Below are 20,534 nucleotides of genomic sequence, written 5' to 3' on the forward strand. Positions count from 1 at the left end.
GGCAGTTCTACTCTGTCCTATAGGGTCGCTATGAGTCGGAATTGACTGGACAGCAACGGGTTTGTTTGTTTTGATTATTGCAATAATCTGGAGTCCCTGGGTAGTGTAAATGGTTAATGCACTCAGCTGCTAACCATAAGGTTAGAGGTTTGAGTCTACCCAGATGTGCCTCGGAAGAAAGATGTGGCCATTTGTTTCTGAAAAGTTAGCCATTGAAAACCCTAAGGAGCGCAGTTCCACTCTGACACACATGGGGTCATCGTGAGTCAGAAGCAACTTGACAGCGACTGATATTGTAATATCCAGGAGAGAAAGAATGGCTGTTGGACTAGTATAGTGGCACTAGAGTAGAAGGGAGATATGGGTGAGAAATCATTGAAATCTGGCTATATTTTGAAGGTGGAATCGTTGGATTTTGCTGGTAGATTGGATGCAGGGCATAGGAGAAAGAGAAGAATGAAGGATGAAAACACAGTTTTTGTCCTGGACTACTGGATGAAGGAAGAAAAAAAGGTAATAAGCAGCAGCAACAAGTAAAGAAGCCTGGTGTGAGGTAGCTGGAATCTTGGCAAGGAAAACAAAACAACGAAACCCTCTTCATCTAGTCACTAGCAGCCTGGGTCCTGCAAGTTAGAGGACAATATGATGTTAAAGTGAGTGCGCTCTTGTTAACCTGCTCACAGGCTGCTGAGTGATCTTGGCCTCACCCTGGCTCTTTTGGAAAGAAGCATTTGTTTGATAAACAGGAAGTCGTTTCCATGGGTGTAGGAAGAAGAAATGATAGAACTGAGTGGCAAAGCAAAGAACTGCTTGCTTTGGTTAGCTTGGAATTGGCAGAAATTTTTTCAAGTAACCAGCTAACAGTAGCACAAATGCCACCTTTTCCCCATTCTAGGCTGGGTTGTTTCTTCATCCTGAGAAATGAAGTTCTGCCCTGTTGCTTGACATGCTGCCAGGGTCTGTTCATTTTCATCTAGCGTTTTCGATGAGCTATAAGTTGTAGGCTTAGCAGACAAATGGAGACACTGTCTGTTTACAGTGGAAAAGTGACTTATTTTAAGAAATGTTGGCTCTCTACCACTATCCCATTAGTGGCATGCCTCTGACACTCCAGTAAAGCTGGTCTAGGGAAGCTAAGACTGGCTTATGTGTATTTTTGCTCTTTGAAAGGTTAGAGCCTCAATGTACCACAAAATATTTCTTCCTGAGCCAGATTGGGACAAAATTACAAACAGTGAATTCTGAAGCAAGCCTTACTTGCTGGTGCTCTAATTCTTTTGAAACTTCAGAATTCATTCCCTCCATTTCTAATGATGTTACTTCTAATGGGGTGTATAAATCTCTCAGTATCACTAACTTGATTTTATTTTGTGAAGAGAAACAGATACAAAGATTAAAAAGAAATCCAATGCCAAGTGATTTATGGTAATTAGAAAGTGAGAAAGAGGACTTAGACTCCTTACTGTTGATAAAAGCTTGAAGCAGGAGAACAGTTTTCTCCTTTTGACTGAGAATCACCTCATCTCTGCTTGAATTGAGATGGTTGGGTTGAGGTTGTGGTAGGGAAAAAAAAAAAAAAACTTTAATTGCTTCATACTTGCAGTAGCAACGTAGATAAGCAGTTAATTGATAGTGAAAGGGATTTACTATGATGGAGTTTACACAGCAGGTGTCTAATTGAGGATTGTCTAGACGCCAGAGGGACCCACAGGAGTCCTGGAAATATAGGAAGCTAGGGTTGTGGCTGCAGTGTGGGAGGATAGGGACTGTGAGGATATTGGTGGCCTTTCTAGCGCAGCACTTAGGAGAGCTAGCTCACTGAACTCCCTGAAAGAAGCATACCAACTCTGAAATAGAGTTCCTTGCAAATGGGCTTTATTCTAACAAGGTTCAGAATATATTTTACTTTGAATATTGAGTGGATTAAGAAGCCATTTTGTTTCATTTGCGTTCTGAAAGCACCCCAGTGTTTATTAAAATGCTGTGACTTTGTGTTAAATTCAGGACTGGGCTACTGCTTTAGATTTCTTCACTGAATGTTTAATTTCACATCTGAACTTGAAGACTTTGTGTTGCCTGCCTATAGGGCATAAAGGAGCATAAAGCAGCCATTTGTCAGCAGGCAGCTGAAAGGCGATTTTCAGAGGGGACTGAAAACCACTGCAGGCTGCTGGCTTCCTGGCACACCCACCAGACCCCAAAGGCCTACACTGAAAGCAAACTAACCAGGTGGGGAGGAGGAGCCCAACGAGATGGGCAAAAATAAAAGCAGAGGCTAAAATCTGAATGACATTGAACCATTAAAATGGTCCTGTATGTGGAGAGGAGCATAGTACTCCTCAAAGGGAGAAAACTTGAACAGCAGACATAATGGCTAGGCAGAAGTTTCTAGTGTCTGCAGCTAACACTTTTTTTTTTTTTAAGTGATTTGTATATCTTTTTTATATCCATAACTATAGGGCTACTGTGTGTGGCTCTGGAGAAAATACTAGTTTAAGCTGTTTTATCCAGTGTGCCATCACAAATACCATTTAACCAGCACCACAGAATCCTGGTAAACCTTGTGATCAATTAACAAATGCTTAAGTATTCTCTGTATAGTATTGAGTAGGCTTTTTCTTTTTAAATGTCTTTGAAAGTTAAAGTTATGTCACATATGATACAAGTTGATTCCTAAATATGCTACCCTTTCTTTGGCCATAGCATGAAGTTACTTCTGTTCAGTAGATCCAGAGGTGGAGGTATTGACAATGTAAATTATTTGTCCAAGGACAACCAATGTGTCACTGTAAAGATAAAAGAGAACTAGGCTGCATTCCATCAGCTCTTGGCCCATGTAACAATTTTGGTAACGTTCCAATCATTTTAGGAAAATGAGGTACTTAGAAAATGTAAAGAGTTCTTTAATAAAAGAAAATCACTTACTTTGGAAATCACAAAATTAATCATTCTGTTGCATTTAAGAAGTGCTTTGATGTGTTCTGGTAATTAGTATTTACTGCCAGACAGATATCTCTTGGGCATTTTAATTAATGGGTGGCTTGGCCAAATAAGCTTCTGATGGTAAACCTTCATAAGGGTTTATTTTTATGTTTCTCAAGCATAGTTGTCTCTCCAAAGCTCTTTAATTAGACAAAGTTTAGTAACTAAAACATATTATTAGAATAATTAGGCCTTTGGTTAAGAGAAATATGGGGTCAAAGGAGCAGGAACTGTTAGAGAATGGTGTCTTAAAATAAAACACAGCATTTGCATCTGATAGATCTCCAGTTCTTTAACAGCTTATGGTAAGTCGCCATCCCTAGTTAGGGACTTTGTGTTGTTTAACGTTCATAAGACAGATCTCACCAGAAGCCTAAACACACTGGAGTGTGAGTTCATTTATCACCACCTCTAAACCCCCACAGAAAACTACCTTCTAGTCCTTTTGACTTCTAAGCTGAAGACTTCTTATTTTCTCCTTTTTTTTCCCCTCTGTTAAATTGGTGATCTTGGCTGTAATAGTTGTTTTTTGAGAAAAATATTTCAAAGATCTTGTGTGTTGTATAGGAAAAATTGTAAAAATTCCTTTGAGGGGACTTTCTTAATAATTAAATTATCTATGTATAAGATTGTTCTTAAAATTACTATAGTATTTACATTCCAAAATTTTATGTTCTTTATGGTCGGAATGCAGTTTGAATTATTTCAAAGTTTGCTATGTAGGTGGATTGTCATCTAGCTCCCCTTCTTCACTTCCCTTCTCCAGAGCGTTTCTTGTCTTCAGTTCTCAGTCTTGGCAGTCATGACTAGTAAATATGTTTCACCCTGAACTTCTTTCTTGTAATGAGAAAAGATATATATCTGACAAGTCCTGGGGGTGGGTGAGACATCTCTAAAATAATTAGGTTATATTACTGAAACTACTGTTGATAAACCAACAATACATTTGTCTATATTGTCTGATTTTTCACTTTCCTACCATCTCAGGATGCTTATGATGGCAAATATGTCCCTTTCTTGGCTAGATCAGTTGGTTAAAATGCTAGTAAGACTATTAGAAATGTCAAACAGAGCAAACTGTATCATAGCTAACATTTCTAATCCCATCAACTGTCATGACCAAAAATGCTGTTGGTTAACTAACCAACAGCGTATGTATGTATGTTATTGGTCCCATATAAATCTGTTGCCACTATTGGAGAAAAGTACTTTAGGAACTTACTGTACTGATTGTGGGTCAATCAGAACATTTTTAAATGTAAAGGTTAGCCTATTTATAGTATTAAGAGTTTATCACATGTCAATTCTTTTGATATACCTTAGTTAGCAACATGGCCAATAAATGATTTTATTTAAGTTAGTGGCTTCAGTTGGTTTTTTATTGACATTATCTGTAAAAAATTAGTGCTGTTAGGTGCTGTTGAGTCTATTCCCATTCGTAGTAACCCTGTGTACAACAGAGGGAAACACTGCTCCGTCCCGCGCCATCCTCACAAATGCTTGAGCCCATTGTTGCAGCCACTGTGTCGGTCCATCTCGCTGAGGGTCTTCCTCTTTTTTGCTGACTCTCTACCAAGCGTAATGTACTTCTCCAGGGACTGGTCCCTCTTGATAACGTGTCCAAAGTATGTGAGACAAAGTCTCGCCATCCTCCCTTCTAAGGAGCATTCTGGCTGTGCTTCTTCCAAGACAGATTTGTTCATTCTTCTGGCAGCCCATGGTATATTCAGTATTCTTTGCCAACACCATAATTCAAATGCATCAATTCTTCTTTGGTCTTCCTTATTCATTGTCCAGCTTTCATATGCATATGAGGCTATTGAAAATACCACAGCTTGGGTGAGGCACACCTTAGGTCTCAAGATGACATCTTTGCTTTTTAACACTGTAAAGAGATGTTTTGCAGCAGATTTGCATAGTGCAATACGTTGTTTGATTTCTTGACTGCTGCTTCCATAGGTGCTGATTATAGATCAGAGTAAAATGAAATCTTTGACAATTTCATTGTTTTCTCTGTTTGTCATGATGTTACTTATTGATCCAGTTGTGAGGATTTTTGTTTTCTTTATATTGAGGTTTAATCCATACAGAAGGGTGTAGTCTTTGATCTTCATCAGTAAGTGCTTCAAGTCCTGTTCACTTTCAGCAAGCAAGGTTGTGTCATCTGCATATTGCAGGTTGTTAATGAGTCTTCCTTCAGTCTTGATGCTGTGTTCTTCTTCATATAGTCTAGCATCTCGGATTATTTGCTCTACGTACAGATTGAGTAAGTATGGTGAAAGGATACAACCCTGATGCACACCTTTCCTGATTTTAAACTGTGCAGTATCCCTTTGTTCTATTAGAACGACTGCTTCTTGGTCTATGTTCAGGTTCCGCATGAGCACAATTAAGTGTTCTGAAATTCCCATTCTTCACAATGTTATTCATAATTTGTTGTGATCCACACAGTCAAATGCCTTTGTACAGTTAAATGCCTCTGTGCAGTCAATAAAACACAGGTAAACATCTTTTTGGTATTATCTGCTTTCAGCCAAGATCCGTCTGACATCAGCAAAAAAATTAGTAGCATAGTTTAAAAAATATTTGGTAAATACAACAAATACAGATATATAGATGCAAGCATATTGTTAACACATTCTAGAGAATAGTGACTAAACAAGTATGTTTTTATTTTCAGATGTAGAACTTTGAGAAGACAGATTAACCTAAACAGAGTCCTATATAAAGCAGTTTTTCCCCCTTAGTAATGACTAATTTCTGTCTATTCTTTCCTAAAATGTTGATTACTGACTCTGCTTTTTTGACTCACACTTTTTAGCACAGGAAATACTGCTGATATTTATCTTCATATGTGTGTTTGCTTGTGTGTATGTAATATTTTGCAGTGGGGATATGAAAACGAAGGTGTTGAGTCTTCTGATCCTTGAGCATTACCATAATATCCCTCAGAAAGCTTTGTTATGGGAGGGCAAGTATATTTTTGTGCATACTTGTGTTCAGCGGAACTTGATACTTAACGTAGTTTAGTTTACTAATTATTAATGAATTTTTATAGGTACAAACCAGCACTTAAGTGTGCTGTTTTCCTTTTTGTTGTTGTTGTTTTTAAGTCCACCTTTTGAAATTATACTAGTGTCAAAAATGAGACTGACCCTACTCGTCTTTCACACAGACCACCTGGTGGCCCATGGTAGAATGGCAGAAAAGGAGGCACGTCGGAAGTTCAAACAGATCGTCGCAGCTGTCTATTTTTGTCATTGTCGGAACATTGTTCATCGTGATCTAAAAGCAGAAAATTTGCTTCTGGATGCCAACCTAAATATCAAAATAGCAGGTGAGATGTGCTGGCGATGTGAAATAGGTGACAAAAGGAGCTTTCCTTTCAGGGTCCTTAAAGCAAGGATTGTCTGTTTCTACCTATTCACAAAGAAGTATTGTAAAAATAAGGAAAATTTAGAAATTTTTTTGTGTGACCTGAAAATTTGTAAACTTTCAAAATATATTTTTGTTATTTATCATGTATCATTAGATGGAACTAGGCAAGGGAGAAAGAAGAGAAAGGATGATATTTAAATTTCTATTATTTTGATTGACAGATCTGTCCCTTTTAATAAATAGTAAGGAATAAAATACAAAATAAAGTGGAAAGGAAAGCTGCTGAAAATCATATACCCTCCTAGCATCAGCTGAGAAGTTTGATTTGTATCACTGCTTATTCTAAACGCCGTAGCTTTACAGTAACTTAGTAAGAACAGATCTTATATAGGTTTATAAGCAATCCAACTTATCTGCTTACCTGACAATGCCTATAAAGCACTTTTTGCTACCTTACTCTGCTCATGCTTCAGTTTTAGTAAATTATCAGTATTTTGCCTAACCAACACAAGCTCACCACCTATTGATAGAAGAAAGTGATTGCAGTCTATACAGAAATTGTATAATTCTGAAAATTAGCCATTTTTGTTTTCTGACTGTTTCCAGCATGGCACTATGTGTCCTCTCCTCCTCCCAAAAAGGGAGGGTTTCTCAAATAGAAAATTGAAGTATAGCTAGAATATAATTACTTTTGAAAGCCAAGGTAAAACACAGTTCTAAAGATTTCCTTCCTTAATAGAGTGGAAGTTGAGAGTTCAGATTTACATTATATTATAGGTTAAACTACATACCCTGGTAGGCTGGTGATATCTTCTGACTACTTTTTGTGTGTGTGTGTGCGTGTGTAGATAAGCCTGTTTACTTTCCAGACACTACTTTTGTGTCCTTGGAATGACACCTCGCTTTTTATCTATCTAAGTTAGTCTAATGGCTGCACTCTTGTTGAGAACTTTCACACAGTCTATAAGCTGAGTCCTGCACTGGTTTGGTTACATAATAGACAAGGATTAAACGCTTTATTGTCCGTAAAATCATGTTTTTCCCTTGCCCTTACGTCTATTTTATTTTCTCCAAAGCTCTCTAGATGATGGCAGTTCCCAGAGAACTGGGTGGCATGGAAAGTTCTGACAATTGCATTCCAAACCCTGTTTTGTAATTATTTGTTGTGGCCTCAATTAAATTAATAGTAGTAATACCTACTACAACTTCACAATCCTTAAAAGTGTAATAAAGTATTGTATTAATGTCCTATTGTGGCCATGACAAATTACTACAGACTTAATGGCTTAAAACAATACAAATTTATTCTCTTATAGTTCTGGAGGACAGAAGGCCAAAATGAGTTTTACAGGGCAAAAAGTCAAGATCTCTGCGGGGCTCGTTCCCTCTAGACGCTCTGAGGGGAGACTCCGTTTCCTTTTCTACTTCAGTGTCTAGAGACTGCCTGCATTCATTGGCTCATGTACCTTTCCTGGCACTGCTGCAGCCCCTTGCTTCTGTTGTCATATTTCTTACTCCTCACTCTCATCCTCTTGCTTCCCTCTTATAAGGATACTTAGGATTACATTCGGCCCGCCTGGATAATCCAGGATAATCTCCCCATCTCAACATCCTTAATTTAAACACATCCACAAAGTCCTTTTTACCATGTAAGGTTATCAGGTTCTAAGAATTAGGCTATGGATATCTTTGGGGGTCATTATTCAGCCTATCACAAATGTCATTGTAAGGTTCTTTGGATTATTGATTAGGGTAGTGAGATAAAAGTAGACCCTCTTTTTATTCCACAGTATTATTATCCACCCAATGACCCAAATTTAGGAGCTCCTGGGTGGCGCAAATGGCTAAGCATCTGGCTACTGACCAAAAGGTTGGCAGTTCAAATCTGTCCAGAGGTGCCTTTGGAAGAAAGGCCTGGTGATCTGCTTCTGGAAGGTCCCAGCCATTGAAAACCCTACGCACAGTTCCACTCCAAAACACATGGAGTCACCATGAGTCGGAATTGACGCAACAACTGGTTTTGTTTTGGTTTTTTTGACCCATATTTTGTGTGTGTGTGTGTGTGTGTGTGTGTGTGTGTGTGTGTGTGTGTGTGTGTGTGTATGTGCTTTTTTTGTTCTTGGTTTTGAATTTAGGAGCATTTTAATTTTGCTAAGGAAAAATTTCTGTGGCCTTACTTTTTACATTGGGAAACCAAGCATAAAAGCAGTAGTCGTTAATAATTGAAATTGGAAATTTATTGACAAAATAGTTGGATGAAGAGATTTTCAAATCCTTTCTTTATTAATTAATAGTTAAAACAAATCCAAGTAATCACAGTAAGATTCTCCACCTGCTGATGTATAATTACAGACTCTAGGGGTGCTGGCAAGGAGCCCTGGTGGCACAAGGTTAGGTGCTCAGTTGTTAACTGAAAGGTCCCTGGTTTGAACCCATCCAGCAGCTCCACAGGAGAAAGACCTGGCAATCTGCTCCCATGAAGAACACAGCCTAGGAAACCCTATGGGGCAGTTCTTCTCTGTTGCATAGAGTCACTATGAGTTGAAACTCAACGACACCTAACAACAACAATAATACGGGTGCAGGCAGCCAGTCTGGGGCCCTCTGTGTGTTAATGCATATACTTTGGCATGATTTTTAAGTTTATTAATACAAAGCCTGAAATTTTATTTTTTTTTCAGAGCAAAGCAGAGAATAAACGAACATCCCTAGTTTCGTGGCCTGCCACAATATCTAATGTTATCTTTGCTCATGCAGTCTTTCTCTTACATGCCATTATTACTCAGTTTCTTAATTATTGCCTGAACTTTCTATCTTGCGCATAAATTAAATAGAATTCTCATCTTCACCTGCCAGAGTTCTTTGAACTTAATGGACCAGTGGGAGAAATGCTTAGTTGAAGCTGACTAGAGCCTGAATAATTTTGGAGAGGTAGGTTGGATGGTTCTGACATGATAAAGTCAGATAGATAATGAAATCAACTTTATATTCTAGAAGTTAGAAGTAACTTTTAAATCTTTTCAGTGGTCTCTTTCGTTGCATTATTATAAATCTAATAAGAAGAAACCACTATACATGAAAGAAACCATGAGAGACGTGTTTTATTTCCTTTTATTTAACATGTTAGTCTATAAGTAGCTCATCTTTAAAATCATCATATATGTTATAGTAGCAAATTAATTTGAAACTAATAAAAATTATTATTAAGAAATTTGTGTTTTCCTTATGCCAGTGTTTACTTAAGTGGTTTTAATGAAAAAATTATGCATCCTGGTTCAAATATAGAAGATGAGTAAGTTGTTCTGGGAATGCTTATGTTTATATTGATTTATTTTTACTTTTTATATGAATTAATGTGGCAGTTTACATTGGTATTTGATACTACAAGAACTAGCTAGTATAAAAGCCCATGGTAACCTTCTTGGAGAGAACATGTAAACTTCAGTTACACATTTTATAAGATTCAACCACATCCTATGATATTTTTCTACTAAATTTTTTTTTTTTAAATGAATTCTTGTTCTAGTTCTATTTCTAGAGAGAATAAAGCCTACGGTGAATAACCTTGGTTTTTTTGTTTGTTTTAAAAAACCCCCTCCCCAAAAACAAACAAACAAAAAAACTCTTCCTCTAATGACAGTAGCAAATCTGTCTTTTGTAGAATTTCTTAAAAGATGTTTCTATCATGAGTATTCCAGAATAAGCACTGATCATTTTCAGTATAAAGAATTTTATTTGTTAAAAGCGAAGTTATCAAGTCTAGAATTAAGAATTTGTAGTGGTTATCAAGAATCTTATCTGTTGTTAAAAAAAAAAAGGCTCTATACAGGGAAGTTCCTCAACTTGATAAAGAACATTTACAAAGACCCTACAGCTGATATCAGTACTTAATGGTGAGAAAGTAGATGATTTCCCCTAAGATTGGGAACAAGACAAGATGTCCCCTCCCACCGCTCCTATTTGACATTGTATTAGAAGTTCTACCTAATGCAATAAGAAAAGAAAAGGAAATAAAGGTATGTATATTGGGAAGGAAGAAATAAAACTGTCTTTGTTCACAGATGGCATTATTGCCTATGTAGAAAATGCCAAAGAACCAACCTCCCCCACCACCAAGAAAAACCCACGAAAATGTGAAACTCATAAGTGATTATAGCAAGGTTGCAGGATACAAGGTTAATATGCAAAAGTCAATTGCTTTCCTATATACTAGCAATGAACAATTGGAATTTGAAATTAAAAACATGACACCATTTACATTACCACCAAAATAACCCTGAAATACATTAAGTATAAATTTGATAAAATATGTATAAGATCTTTATGAGGGAAAACTACAAAACTCTGATGGAAGAAGTCAAAGAAGATCTAAATAAATGGATAGTCCATGTTCATGGATAAGATGACTTAATATTGTTAAGATGTTAGTTTTTCCCAGCATCATCTGTAGATTCAACACAATCCCAGTCAAAATCCCCGCAAGTTATTTTGTGGATAGTGACAAACAAATTCTAAGTTTATATGGAAAGGCAGAAGACCCGGAATAGCCAACACAATGCTGAAGAAGAACAAAGTTGGAGGACTGACACTACCCGATTTCAAGACTGACTATATATAAAGCTACAGTAATCAAGACAGTGTGATATTGGCAGAAAAATAGACAAGTAGATCAGTGGAATGGAATAAAGATCCTGAAATAGACCCACACAAATATAGTCAACTGATCCTTGACAAAGGAGCAAAGGTAATTCAATGGAGAAAAGATAGTCTTTTCAACAAATAGGGCTGGAACAACTGGACATCCACTTGCAAAAAAAGAATCTGGATACAAACCTGACACCTTTTACAAAATGAACTCAAAATGGATTATAAACCTGAATGTAAAATGCAAAACTATAAAACTTATGGAAGATGACATAGGAAAAAATCTAGGTGATGATCCATGAAAGAAAAAAATTGATAAGTTGGACTTCATTAAAATTAAAACCTTCACTGTAAAGAAAATGAAAAGACAAGCCACAGTCTTGGAGAAAATTTATGTGCAAAAGACGTTTCTGATAAAGGACTTGTATCCAGATATTCAAAGAACTCTTAAAACTCAACAATAAGAAAACAAACAACCCAGTTAAATAACACTAAAATTATGCTTTTTATTTATATTTTATAAAACATTTTCACATGTATCATTTAATTTCATCATATTTGGCATATAAATATAACTTGTTTAGAAAACATAAAATCCCTTCACCTTCCAACACATTTAATTTTCCAAAGCTTTCGATTTCTTATAGAGTACCCAAGCAAATTTCCTTCATATAGAGTCCAGGACTGGGAAACGAGTAGGACTTTTGACCTCTAATCTTTCATACAGGAAGCAGGAGGATCAGAGTTAGATATGATAACAGAAGCAAGAGGTTCGAGTGGTGGTAAATACTAAAAGGAGCAGGTGAAGGATGGGGAGGAACAACATGGCTCTCTCAGCATATAGCATGCATCCCTTGATGACAGTGTGTTCAACAGCTATCAGATTATAGTTTGATACAACAGAGATATTACAAGGCACATCATGACTCATTGTCACATTAATTGTACAGTCTAATTACCATAGGAGTTCATAGGGTGAAGAAACTAGTTTGTAAAATTCCACAGGGACTGTAACCATATCCTGTTTATTGTTTCACTCCTAGTACATACCTGTTCTAAAGTAGGTGTCGAATAACTGTTGATCTGAAATTTAGGCAGTGATGATGAGGACATAAATATCTTATAGATGACATAAGATTTGAGGTGAGTCATAAAAGGTGGGTAGGTTTGGTAGGTGTAGAGAATTCTAGAGGATTAGTCAGTCAGCACGTGTTCATAAAGTACCTGCAATGTGCAGACACTGATCTAGGCACTGGGGATACAGAAGCAGATGTAATAGTTCCTTAGAACTAACATTCTGATAGGAGGAGATAGACAGTAAACACATAAATCAGCTCCAGTGAGGGGTGTGAAAACGATAAAATCAAATAATGTGATCAAAGGACTTGTAGAGAGATACTGCTTTTAACCAGGGCAGACAGGAAAGTCCATCTAAGGCAGTGGTATTTGAGTTGACCTCAAAAAGCCAAAGGAGCACTGTTAAGCACTGCTGGTGGGAGTGTAAAATGGTACAACCACCATGGAAAATGATATGGTGCCTCCTTTAAAAGCTAGAAATAGAAAATACCATATGATCCAGCAGTCCCACTCCTAGGAATGTATCTTAGAGAAATGAGAGCCATAACACAAATAGACATGCACACCCATGTTCATTGCAGCATTATTCACAATAGCAAAAAGATGGAAACAACTGAAGTGCCCATCTGCAGATGAATGGATAAATAAATTATGGTACATACACACAGTGGAATACTACGCAACAATAAAGAACAATGATGAATCCGCAAAACATCTCACATCTGGAGGGCCTAATGCTGAGTGAAATAAGGTAATCACAAGAGGACACATACTGTATGAGACTGCTGTTATAAAAACCCAAGAAAAGGTTTACACAGAGAAAAAAACAATCTTTGATTGTTATGAGGGAGGGGAGGGGTGGGGAGAGGAAATCACTAACTAGATAGTAGACAAGTGTTAACTTTGGTGAAGGGAAAGACAACACACAGTATAGGGGAAGTCAGCACAACTTGACCAAGGCAAAGTCATAGAAACTTCCTAGGCACATGTGAATACTTGGAGGGACTGAGTAACTGGGGCTGAGGGCTAGAGACTATGGTTTCATGGGACATCTAGGTCAATTGGCATAACGTAATTCATAAAGAAAATGTTCTACATCCTACTTTGGTGAGTAGTGTCTGGGGTCTTAAAAGCTTGCGAGCATCTAAGGTACATCTGTTGGTCCCATCATGTTCGGAGCAAAGGAGAGTGAAGAAAACCAAAGACACAAGGAAAATATTAGTCCAAAGGACTAAAGGACCACATGAGCCATGGCCTTCACCAGTCTGAACCCAGAAGAACTAGATGGTGCCTGGCTACCACCAACCACTCTGACAGGCATCACAATGTAGAGGGTCTCATACAGAGTGGGAGAAAAATGTAGAACAAAATTCAAATTCACACACTCACACACACACAAAAGCCAGACCTACTGGTCTGATAGAGACTGGTGGAACCCCCGAGACTATGGCCCCAGAATACCCTGCTAACTCAAAACTGAAGCCACTCCCAAAGTCTGCCTTTCAGCCAAAGATTAGGCAGGCCTATAAAACAATGACACATGTGAGGAATGTGCTTTTTAGTTCAGTCAAGTATATAGGACCAAGTGGGCAACACCTGCGCAAAAGCAAAGACGAGGCAGAAGGGAAAGGAAAACTGGACAAATGGACACGGAGAACCTGGGGTATAAAGGGGAAGGGGAAGACTGCCGACACATTGCGGAGATTGCAACCAATGTCACAAAACAATTTATGTATAAATTTTTGAATGAAAAACTAATTTGCGCTGTAAGCTTTCATCTAAGTCATAGTCAAATTAAAAAAAAAAAAAAAAAAAGCCAAAGGAGCAGCCTTGCATTTCAAAGAAGAGCCTTCAAGCAGAAGGAAGATCAATGCAAAAGTCTGAGACAGATGAATTTGACATTATCTGAGGGATAGGAGAAAGATCAGTATGGATGGAGATAATAAATCAGGAGACAGTGAAAAGAAATGGAGTGAGAGAGATGGCAAAAGCTAGATCATGTGGGGCCTTACGCACGTGGTAAGGATTTGAGATTTTTTGTTGTTGTTATTACAATGGGAAGCCAAGTTGGAGAATGAGCAACAGTAGAAAGCGCATGACATATCTGCAAAAAAGGTAAAGCAGACTGGCCTGAGGGAAACTCCAGTAGGGAAGTCATGCCTAAGAAGGCAAAGAGATATAATTATTTGTACTTGATAGTGAAGTTATTTGAATACCAGGTTTAATAAATCAAACTCAAGATGAATAAGGAAAAAAAAAATAGTGGGAGTAGGAGAATGGAATAGTAAAGCCAGTTAAAAGACTGAAATGGTAAAATTCTACACAAGGTAAGTGGTAGCAGACATGAAAAAAAAAAAGGGCAACAAGTACAAGAGAGGGCATGCGCGTGCACGTACGCAAAGGACGAATTTGTAGGACTGAAGAACCAATCAAATATCTGGGCCAGGAGGAGGGAACAATCAAAGATATGTTTAAAGAAATAGAGAAATCAGATTTTCCAGTTGATGGATTATATTAAACTATCAAAGAAAAATGAACTTGTCTCGTTTACTTTTTTTTTAATGGTTGATACCCTCCATTTGAAAGTAATTTTAATACTTGTCTCCAAAGATTAAGTAGATAAATCTTCATCTTTAAAAAAGATTCCTAGGAAAAAGCTTAAATGGAGCTGGCATACTCCCTGAAGAAAAGTTCTTTCAAATACTCAGACATTATGAGAATGTTTTGATAATTGTGGAAACTTTTTTTTAAGCTAAGGAAATTGGAAACTTTTCTCTTTAAATGTTGACTTCCAGAATGGTCTCCATGAGATAGTTTCCACTCTGGTGTTGTTGTTTTAGTTGGCGTTCAGTAGACAGCAAAGACCTGAAGTGCAACTACAGAAAAGGCAATATTTTGGAAAGAATTTTCAGAGTGCATGGGTTTAATGTACTGTGGGAAATTTTTATCCTCATGCAGTGAGATCTAGACTATTTCATATTTTTAAAAGTAAGAAATTAAAAGTAAGTCCATTGATCTTTTACTCTCAGTATGCCATCATATAGGAGGAAAAAAAAAAAAGGGTTGGAAGTCTTGGGTTTCTGAAAACTATTCAACAGGGAGGTGATTGAGAATATCCCTGACTGGCCACAGAAAATAATTATGTAATATTCATCATAACAATTCCAAATTTTATTTGATAATAATACCCTTTGTTTAGATAATCATTCACTGAACCTAGCTAGCTGACAGGTTGGTGAAGCGAGACCCGGGGAATCCCTGAAGTCAGGTCATCATTGAGCCTAGGCATCTTAATGCCACAGCATGTGTCTGTACCATGAAGTGATGTATGACTCTCAGGAAGGTGCTCAACAACTTTAATTAATGACCCTTGGGAAGATGAAAATGGAGAAAATCATCTCTTCTAAATCCTATTGTTAAGATGGAACTTTACAAATGAAAAATTAATGTACCTTTATTCAAAAAGCATTTCAGTTACACACAGTTGATTTCTTTTGTAGTCATACCACTTAGAGTTAAAATACAAATGAGCAGGTTTTTGTCAGTTATGGTTCTAGGTTATAAATGAGGTCTTACTGATCTTGAAAAGCAGTTGCATTTTTCTAGGATCAGGAGTAATTTTCTGTTCATAGAACCTCACTCACAATAGCTACACTACCAGTAGAGAAGCATTGCCTCCCCGCCCTTGCCACAGACGAGCATGAAATCAGGGTGTTAGTGGATGGGAGATTGATTACATAGTCTGAAACGGCCCACTTTAAACACATCTTTAACCACATGCTTTGTCTTTAAAGTTCATGTATATTTTGTGTTCTACTCAATGTCATATCTATACTTGTTTTAATATTAAAATTATTGATTAATGTAGAAAAAAGTCGATGTTCCGGGAAGATGCATTCTGTTTAGCCTGTGGTTTCACTAACTCTTGGCACACTACAGCATTATACCTGAGGATCTATAGTCAGTTTGAGAAACTTGAGTAAATCGTAAAAATAAGTTAATTGCAAGTATCTTATTTTGAGGATAATTAGAAAATGATGGAATTGGAGGTTGAGCATAGAAAAGGGGAAGGGAAGCAGATGGCCGGAAGGAAATGGAAGCTTCTGCTTTGAGGCCTTGGGCAAAAGAAAAGCTGCAGGAAAGGAAAGTTGAGGCTCAGAGCTTCCCTCCTCCATCTCGAGGGAGAAAGGAACTGAGCTGAGTTTAAGAGGTATTGTAGGGTAAAAACATCATAAAGTTTAGTAAAGCAAAAAGAAAGTTTCATCTGGCATATATTCAAAAGGACAAAAGTGGGAAGCAGACAAGCATGGTGCTACAGCCATGTCTGCCGGACACTAAAGAATATTACAGAATAGGCAAGAATGGGAAGACGGACAAGCATGCTTCCACAGCTATGTCTGCCTGAGTCCAAAGAATAGTTACAGAGTTATCAGTATATATTAACATTACAAATGGGCAAAACCATTGAAAGCTTAGCCTTTTCAGATTGGCTAGAAACTGTGATCCTACATTTTGAATTGTCTTAACAATCATTGGTACAGGTTTCAGTAATGACAGTCAGGAGGGTCTTCATTGGTCCAACAAATTTCTATTCACTAAATGCTAATAGAAAAAGGTAAGAGTGGAAAGTCTTCTGTGTTCTGTTTGGTCGGCTTGAAAGTTTCCCTAAAAGCTATTTTCCAAGATTATTTTAGCTATTGCCTTTATACCTCAGGGCCCAGTTGATGTGTCCTTGTGAGTCCTTGTGAGCCCGGCTCCAGCTGGATCACATTCTGTATGCTCCAGGAAAGGGAATAATAACTCCAATATTATTTCCTAAATCAGAGGGTTTGATGGCACGTTCTTTTGACCCACCAAAGCATCTCAACATTTAAAATTGCTGTTTGTCTCTGGGACCACGTTGAGAACATTTCATAAAATTTGGATAAGTGATGATTCAAAGTAAAAGTTGCATCTTAGGCTACATAGTGTTTGGAACAAAGAAACCTAAACTTACCTGCATTTTATTGAAGCTGCAGAAAATGACAATTTTGAAAAATCTCTAGCAGGCAAGGGATGGTTGAAGGAAATTATGCAAACACCTGTGTTTCGAATTTAAGATGTTTTTAGAGAAACATTGGTATTCTGTTTATTTAGAGTGTTTTTTTTTATTTTATTAGTGGTTGTAAAAACTATAAGAACTTTAATAAGTTTACCAAAGACCATGTTTCCCTAACTCTGTTTTTCTCACAGTCTTAAGCTCCTCCATCACAAGTTTGGTGTTGGGCAGGAACTAACAAATCACCCGGAGTGCTCCCTTGCTCTGATTCCACAGAAGTCTTTATTGTATTGTGGAAAGTCTGAGCCAGTTGCCATTGAGTCTGTTCCAACTCATGGCAGTCCCATGTATATCAGAGTAGAATTATGCACCATAGGATTTTCAATGGCTGGTTTTTCAGAAGTAGATCATCAGGCCTTGCTTCCAAGGCCTCTAGGTGGACTCAAACTGCCAACCTTTCGGTTAGCAGCTGAGCACGTTAACTTTTGCACCACCCAGGGACTCCAAAGTATGATAGAAACTGTTAAAATTAATGAGATGTTAAAAAAAGTGAGACTGCATGCAAAATGTTGAATTAGCAAATATTGTGTTATCTATATTTTTACAAAAATTTTATTAAAAGTGAGACAGATTTCTTAAGCAGGACTTCTCTAAGTGACAGAGTATTATAAAGAGTCCCTGTAGTCCAAAATCTGTTTCTCATTTCTTTAAGTCCTGAAACATACTTTTATCAGTTCTCTTAAAATCATAAGAGAGCAAGTATAATGTTTATATCTGCTTTCCTAGTGTCAAACTGAGAAAAATTCAGTTACTGGTAGGCACAGTATTCAAAATAAAAGGAGTTGTAAGATCCTAAAGCATTCTTCCTCTAAAAAAATATCCTGATATGTGAGCTCTTTGACTCTTCTTTGCTCAGGCCCCACACAGACGACCCTTACTTTAGCACCTCAAATAGTATATAGTATACAGGATCTTCTCCCAGACAGTGATTTTTGAATCCTCAGCGGTTCTCACTGTTCCAGGAGATTCATGTTTAAAAAGTAATAATGACATCTGTTACCTTCTGTATTTTTTAGAAGTCAGTAAGTAAAGTAATTATTTAGATCTTCCCCGTCCTCCTTAAATGTAACAGTTTGAGAGCCTCTGAGTATAAATCACTGGGTATACCTGTAATCGGAGAGCTAATGAGCACGCTTATGACTCAGTCATTCAATCTATCACGCAGTTGAAGTAGTTGTTTACCATAATAGTTTTAACCATTATGCATTTTTAAACTTTATAAATTAAATTACATAATTTAAGTAAATTATATAGAGTCTCTTATAAAATGGGAAGAAATGAATTTGTCTTAAATGGTATTCATAATGAACTTTTAAATCAATTTTTTTATTGTGCTAAAAATATACGCAACAAAACATTTGCCATTTCAACAATTTCTACATGTATAATTCAGTGACAGTGATTACATTGTTTTGTTTGTTTATAATTTTATTTATTTTGTTGTTGTTGTTGTGAGAATATACACAGCAAAACATAAACCAATTCAACAGTTTCTACGTGTACCATTTAGTGACACTGATTACATTCTCTGAGTTGTAAAACCATTCTCACCCTCCTTTTCTGAGTTGTTCCTCCCCCATTGACCTAAATTTACTGCCTCCTGAGTGAGGCTCTTATCTAATCTTTTGAGTTGTTGTCAGTTTGATCCCATAAAGATAGTTCTTAAAAGAGCATAATGTTCAAGGCAGACATTTTTTACTAGTTAAGTTAAACTATTGTTTGGTTTTAAGAAGACTTGAGAGGATATTTTTGGTTTAGGGTTTAAGGATTATCTCAGGCAATAGTTTCAGGGGTTGGTTCATCCAGCCTTCATGGCTCTAGGATGTCTGAGGTCCATGAGAGTTTGAAATTCTGTTTTGTGTTTTCCCCCTTTTGATCAGGATTCTTCTATGGAATCTTTGATCAAAATATTCAGTAATGATAGCCAGGCACTATCCAGTTCTTCTGGTCTCATGACAAAGGAGGCAATTGTTTATGGAGGCAGGTAGCCACACATTTTATATCCTCCTCCTATTCCTGTTCATTACATTCTTTATGTAAAATGAGAAAAAACAAACCTGTTGCCGTTGAGTTGATCCTGACTCATGGCGACCCTATAGGGACTGAGTAGAATTGCCTCATAGGGTTTCCAAGGAGCAACTGGTGGATTCAAACTGCCAACCTTTTGGTTAGTATCTGAGCTCTTAACCACTGTGCCACCAGGGCTCCATTCTTTATGTGTGCAACCATTATTTCTATCCTTTTCCAAATTATTCCACCAACATTAATATAAACTCAATGCCCCGTAAGCAAAAACTCTCCCTTTCCCCTCCCCACCCTGGTAACCACTAATAATCTTTGCTTTCTGTATATTTGCTTACTTCATGTAAGTGAGATCATACAGTATTTGTCCTTTCGCAGTTGACTTATTTCGCTCAGCATGATGTTTAAAGGTTCATCCATATTGTGGCATGCGTCAGGATTTCAATTCTTTTTATGGTTGAGTAATTTTCCATTGTATGTATAAACAAATAATTTCTTTTATAAGGAACAGCCCAAAGCTGGTTCCTATGAGGTGGAGGTTAAAGATGTCTCAAATGCAACACTGGAAGCCCTGATACATAGCATAAACAGGATACAAACCATAAGTAACAATGCACAAATACCCGAAGAGAAAGTAGATAACTGGGAGCTCGTAAAAATCAAACACTTATACTCACCAAAGACTTCACTCAAAGAGTCAAAAGACAACCTACAGACTGGGAAAAAATTCTGGCTACAACAAATCTGATCAGCATCTAATCTCTGAAATCTACAAGCTACTGCAAAACCTCAACAACAAAAAGACAACTAACTCAATTAAAAAATAGGCAAAGGATATGAACAGACACTTTGCCAAAGAAGACATTCCAGCCGCTAACAGACACCATGAGGAAATGCTCACGATCATTAGCCATTAGAGAAATGCAGATCAAAACTACAGTGAGATACCGTCTCACCCCAACAAGGCTAGCATTAATCCAAAAAACACCAAATAATAAATGTTGGAGAGGTTGTGGAGAGACTGGAACCCTTATACACTGTTGGTGGGAGTGTAGAATGGTACAACCACTTTGGAAATCAATTTGGCACTTTCTTAAAAAGCTAGAAATAGAAGTGCCATATGATCCAACAGTCCTGCTCCTTGGAATATATCTTAGAGAAATAAGAGCCATCACACGAATAGGTACATGCACACCCATGTTCATTGCAGCACTGTTCACGATAACAAAAAGATGGAAACAACCTAGGTGCCCATCAGTGGAAGAATGGATAAACAAATCATGGTATGTTCACGCAATGGAATACTACACAACAATAAAAAACAATGATGAAT

At 37.2% G+C, this 20,534-nt stretch overlaps 1 protein-coding gene across 1 annotated transcript in view; it reads left to right on the forward strand.

Annotated features, from left to right (window-relative positions):
• The window catches only part of SIK3 (SIK family kinase 3), a 272,938-nt gene that overhangs the window by 191,548 nt on the left and 60,856 nt on the right, over positions 1 to 20,534 (forward strand). Inside the window, exon 4 of the mRNA XM_023739963.1 lies at positions 6,158 to 6,319. Coding sequence (XP_023595731.1) covers positions 6,158 to 6,319 — 162 coding nt within the window. The remainder of the gene's footprint in view (positions 1 to 6,157; positions 6,320 to 20,534) is intronic.

This window comes from Trichechus manatus, unplaced genomic scaffold (genome assembly GCF_000243295.1).
Source record: "Trichechus manatus latirostris isolate Lorelei unplaced genomic scaffold, TriManLat1.0 scaffold00143, whole genome shotgun sequence".
NCBI lineage: Eukaryota > Metazoa > Chordata > Mammalia > Sirenia > Trichechidae > Trichechus > Trichechus manatus.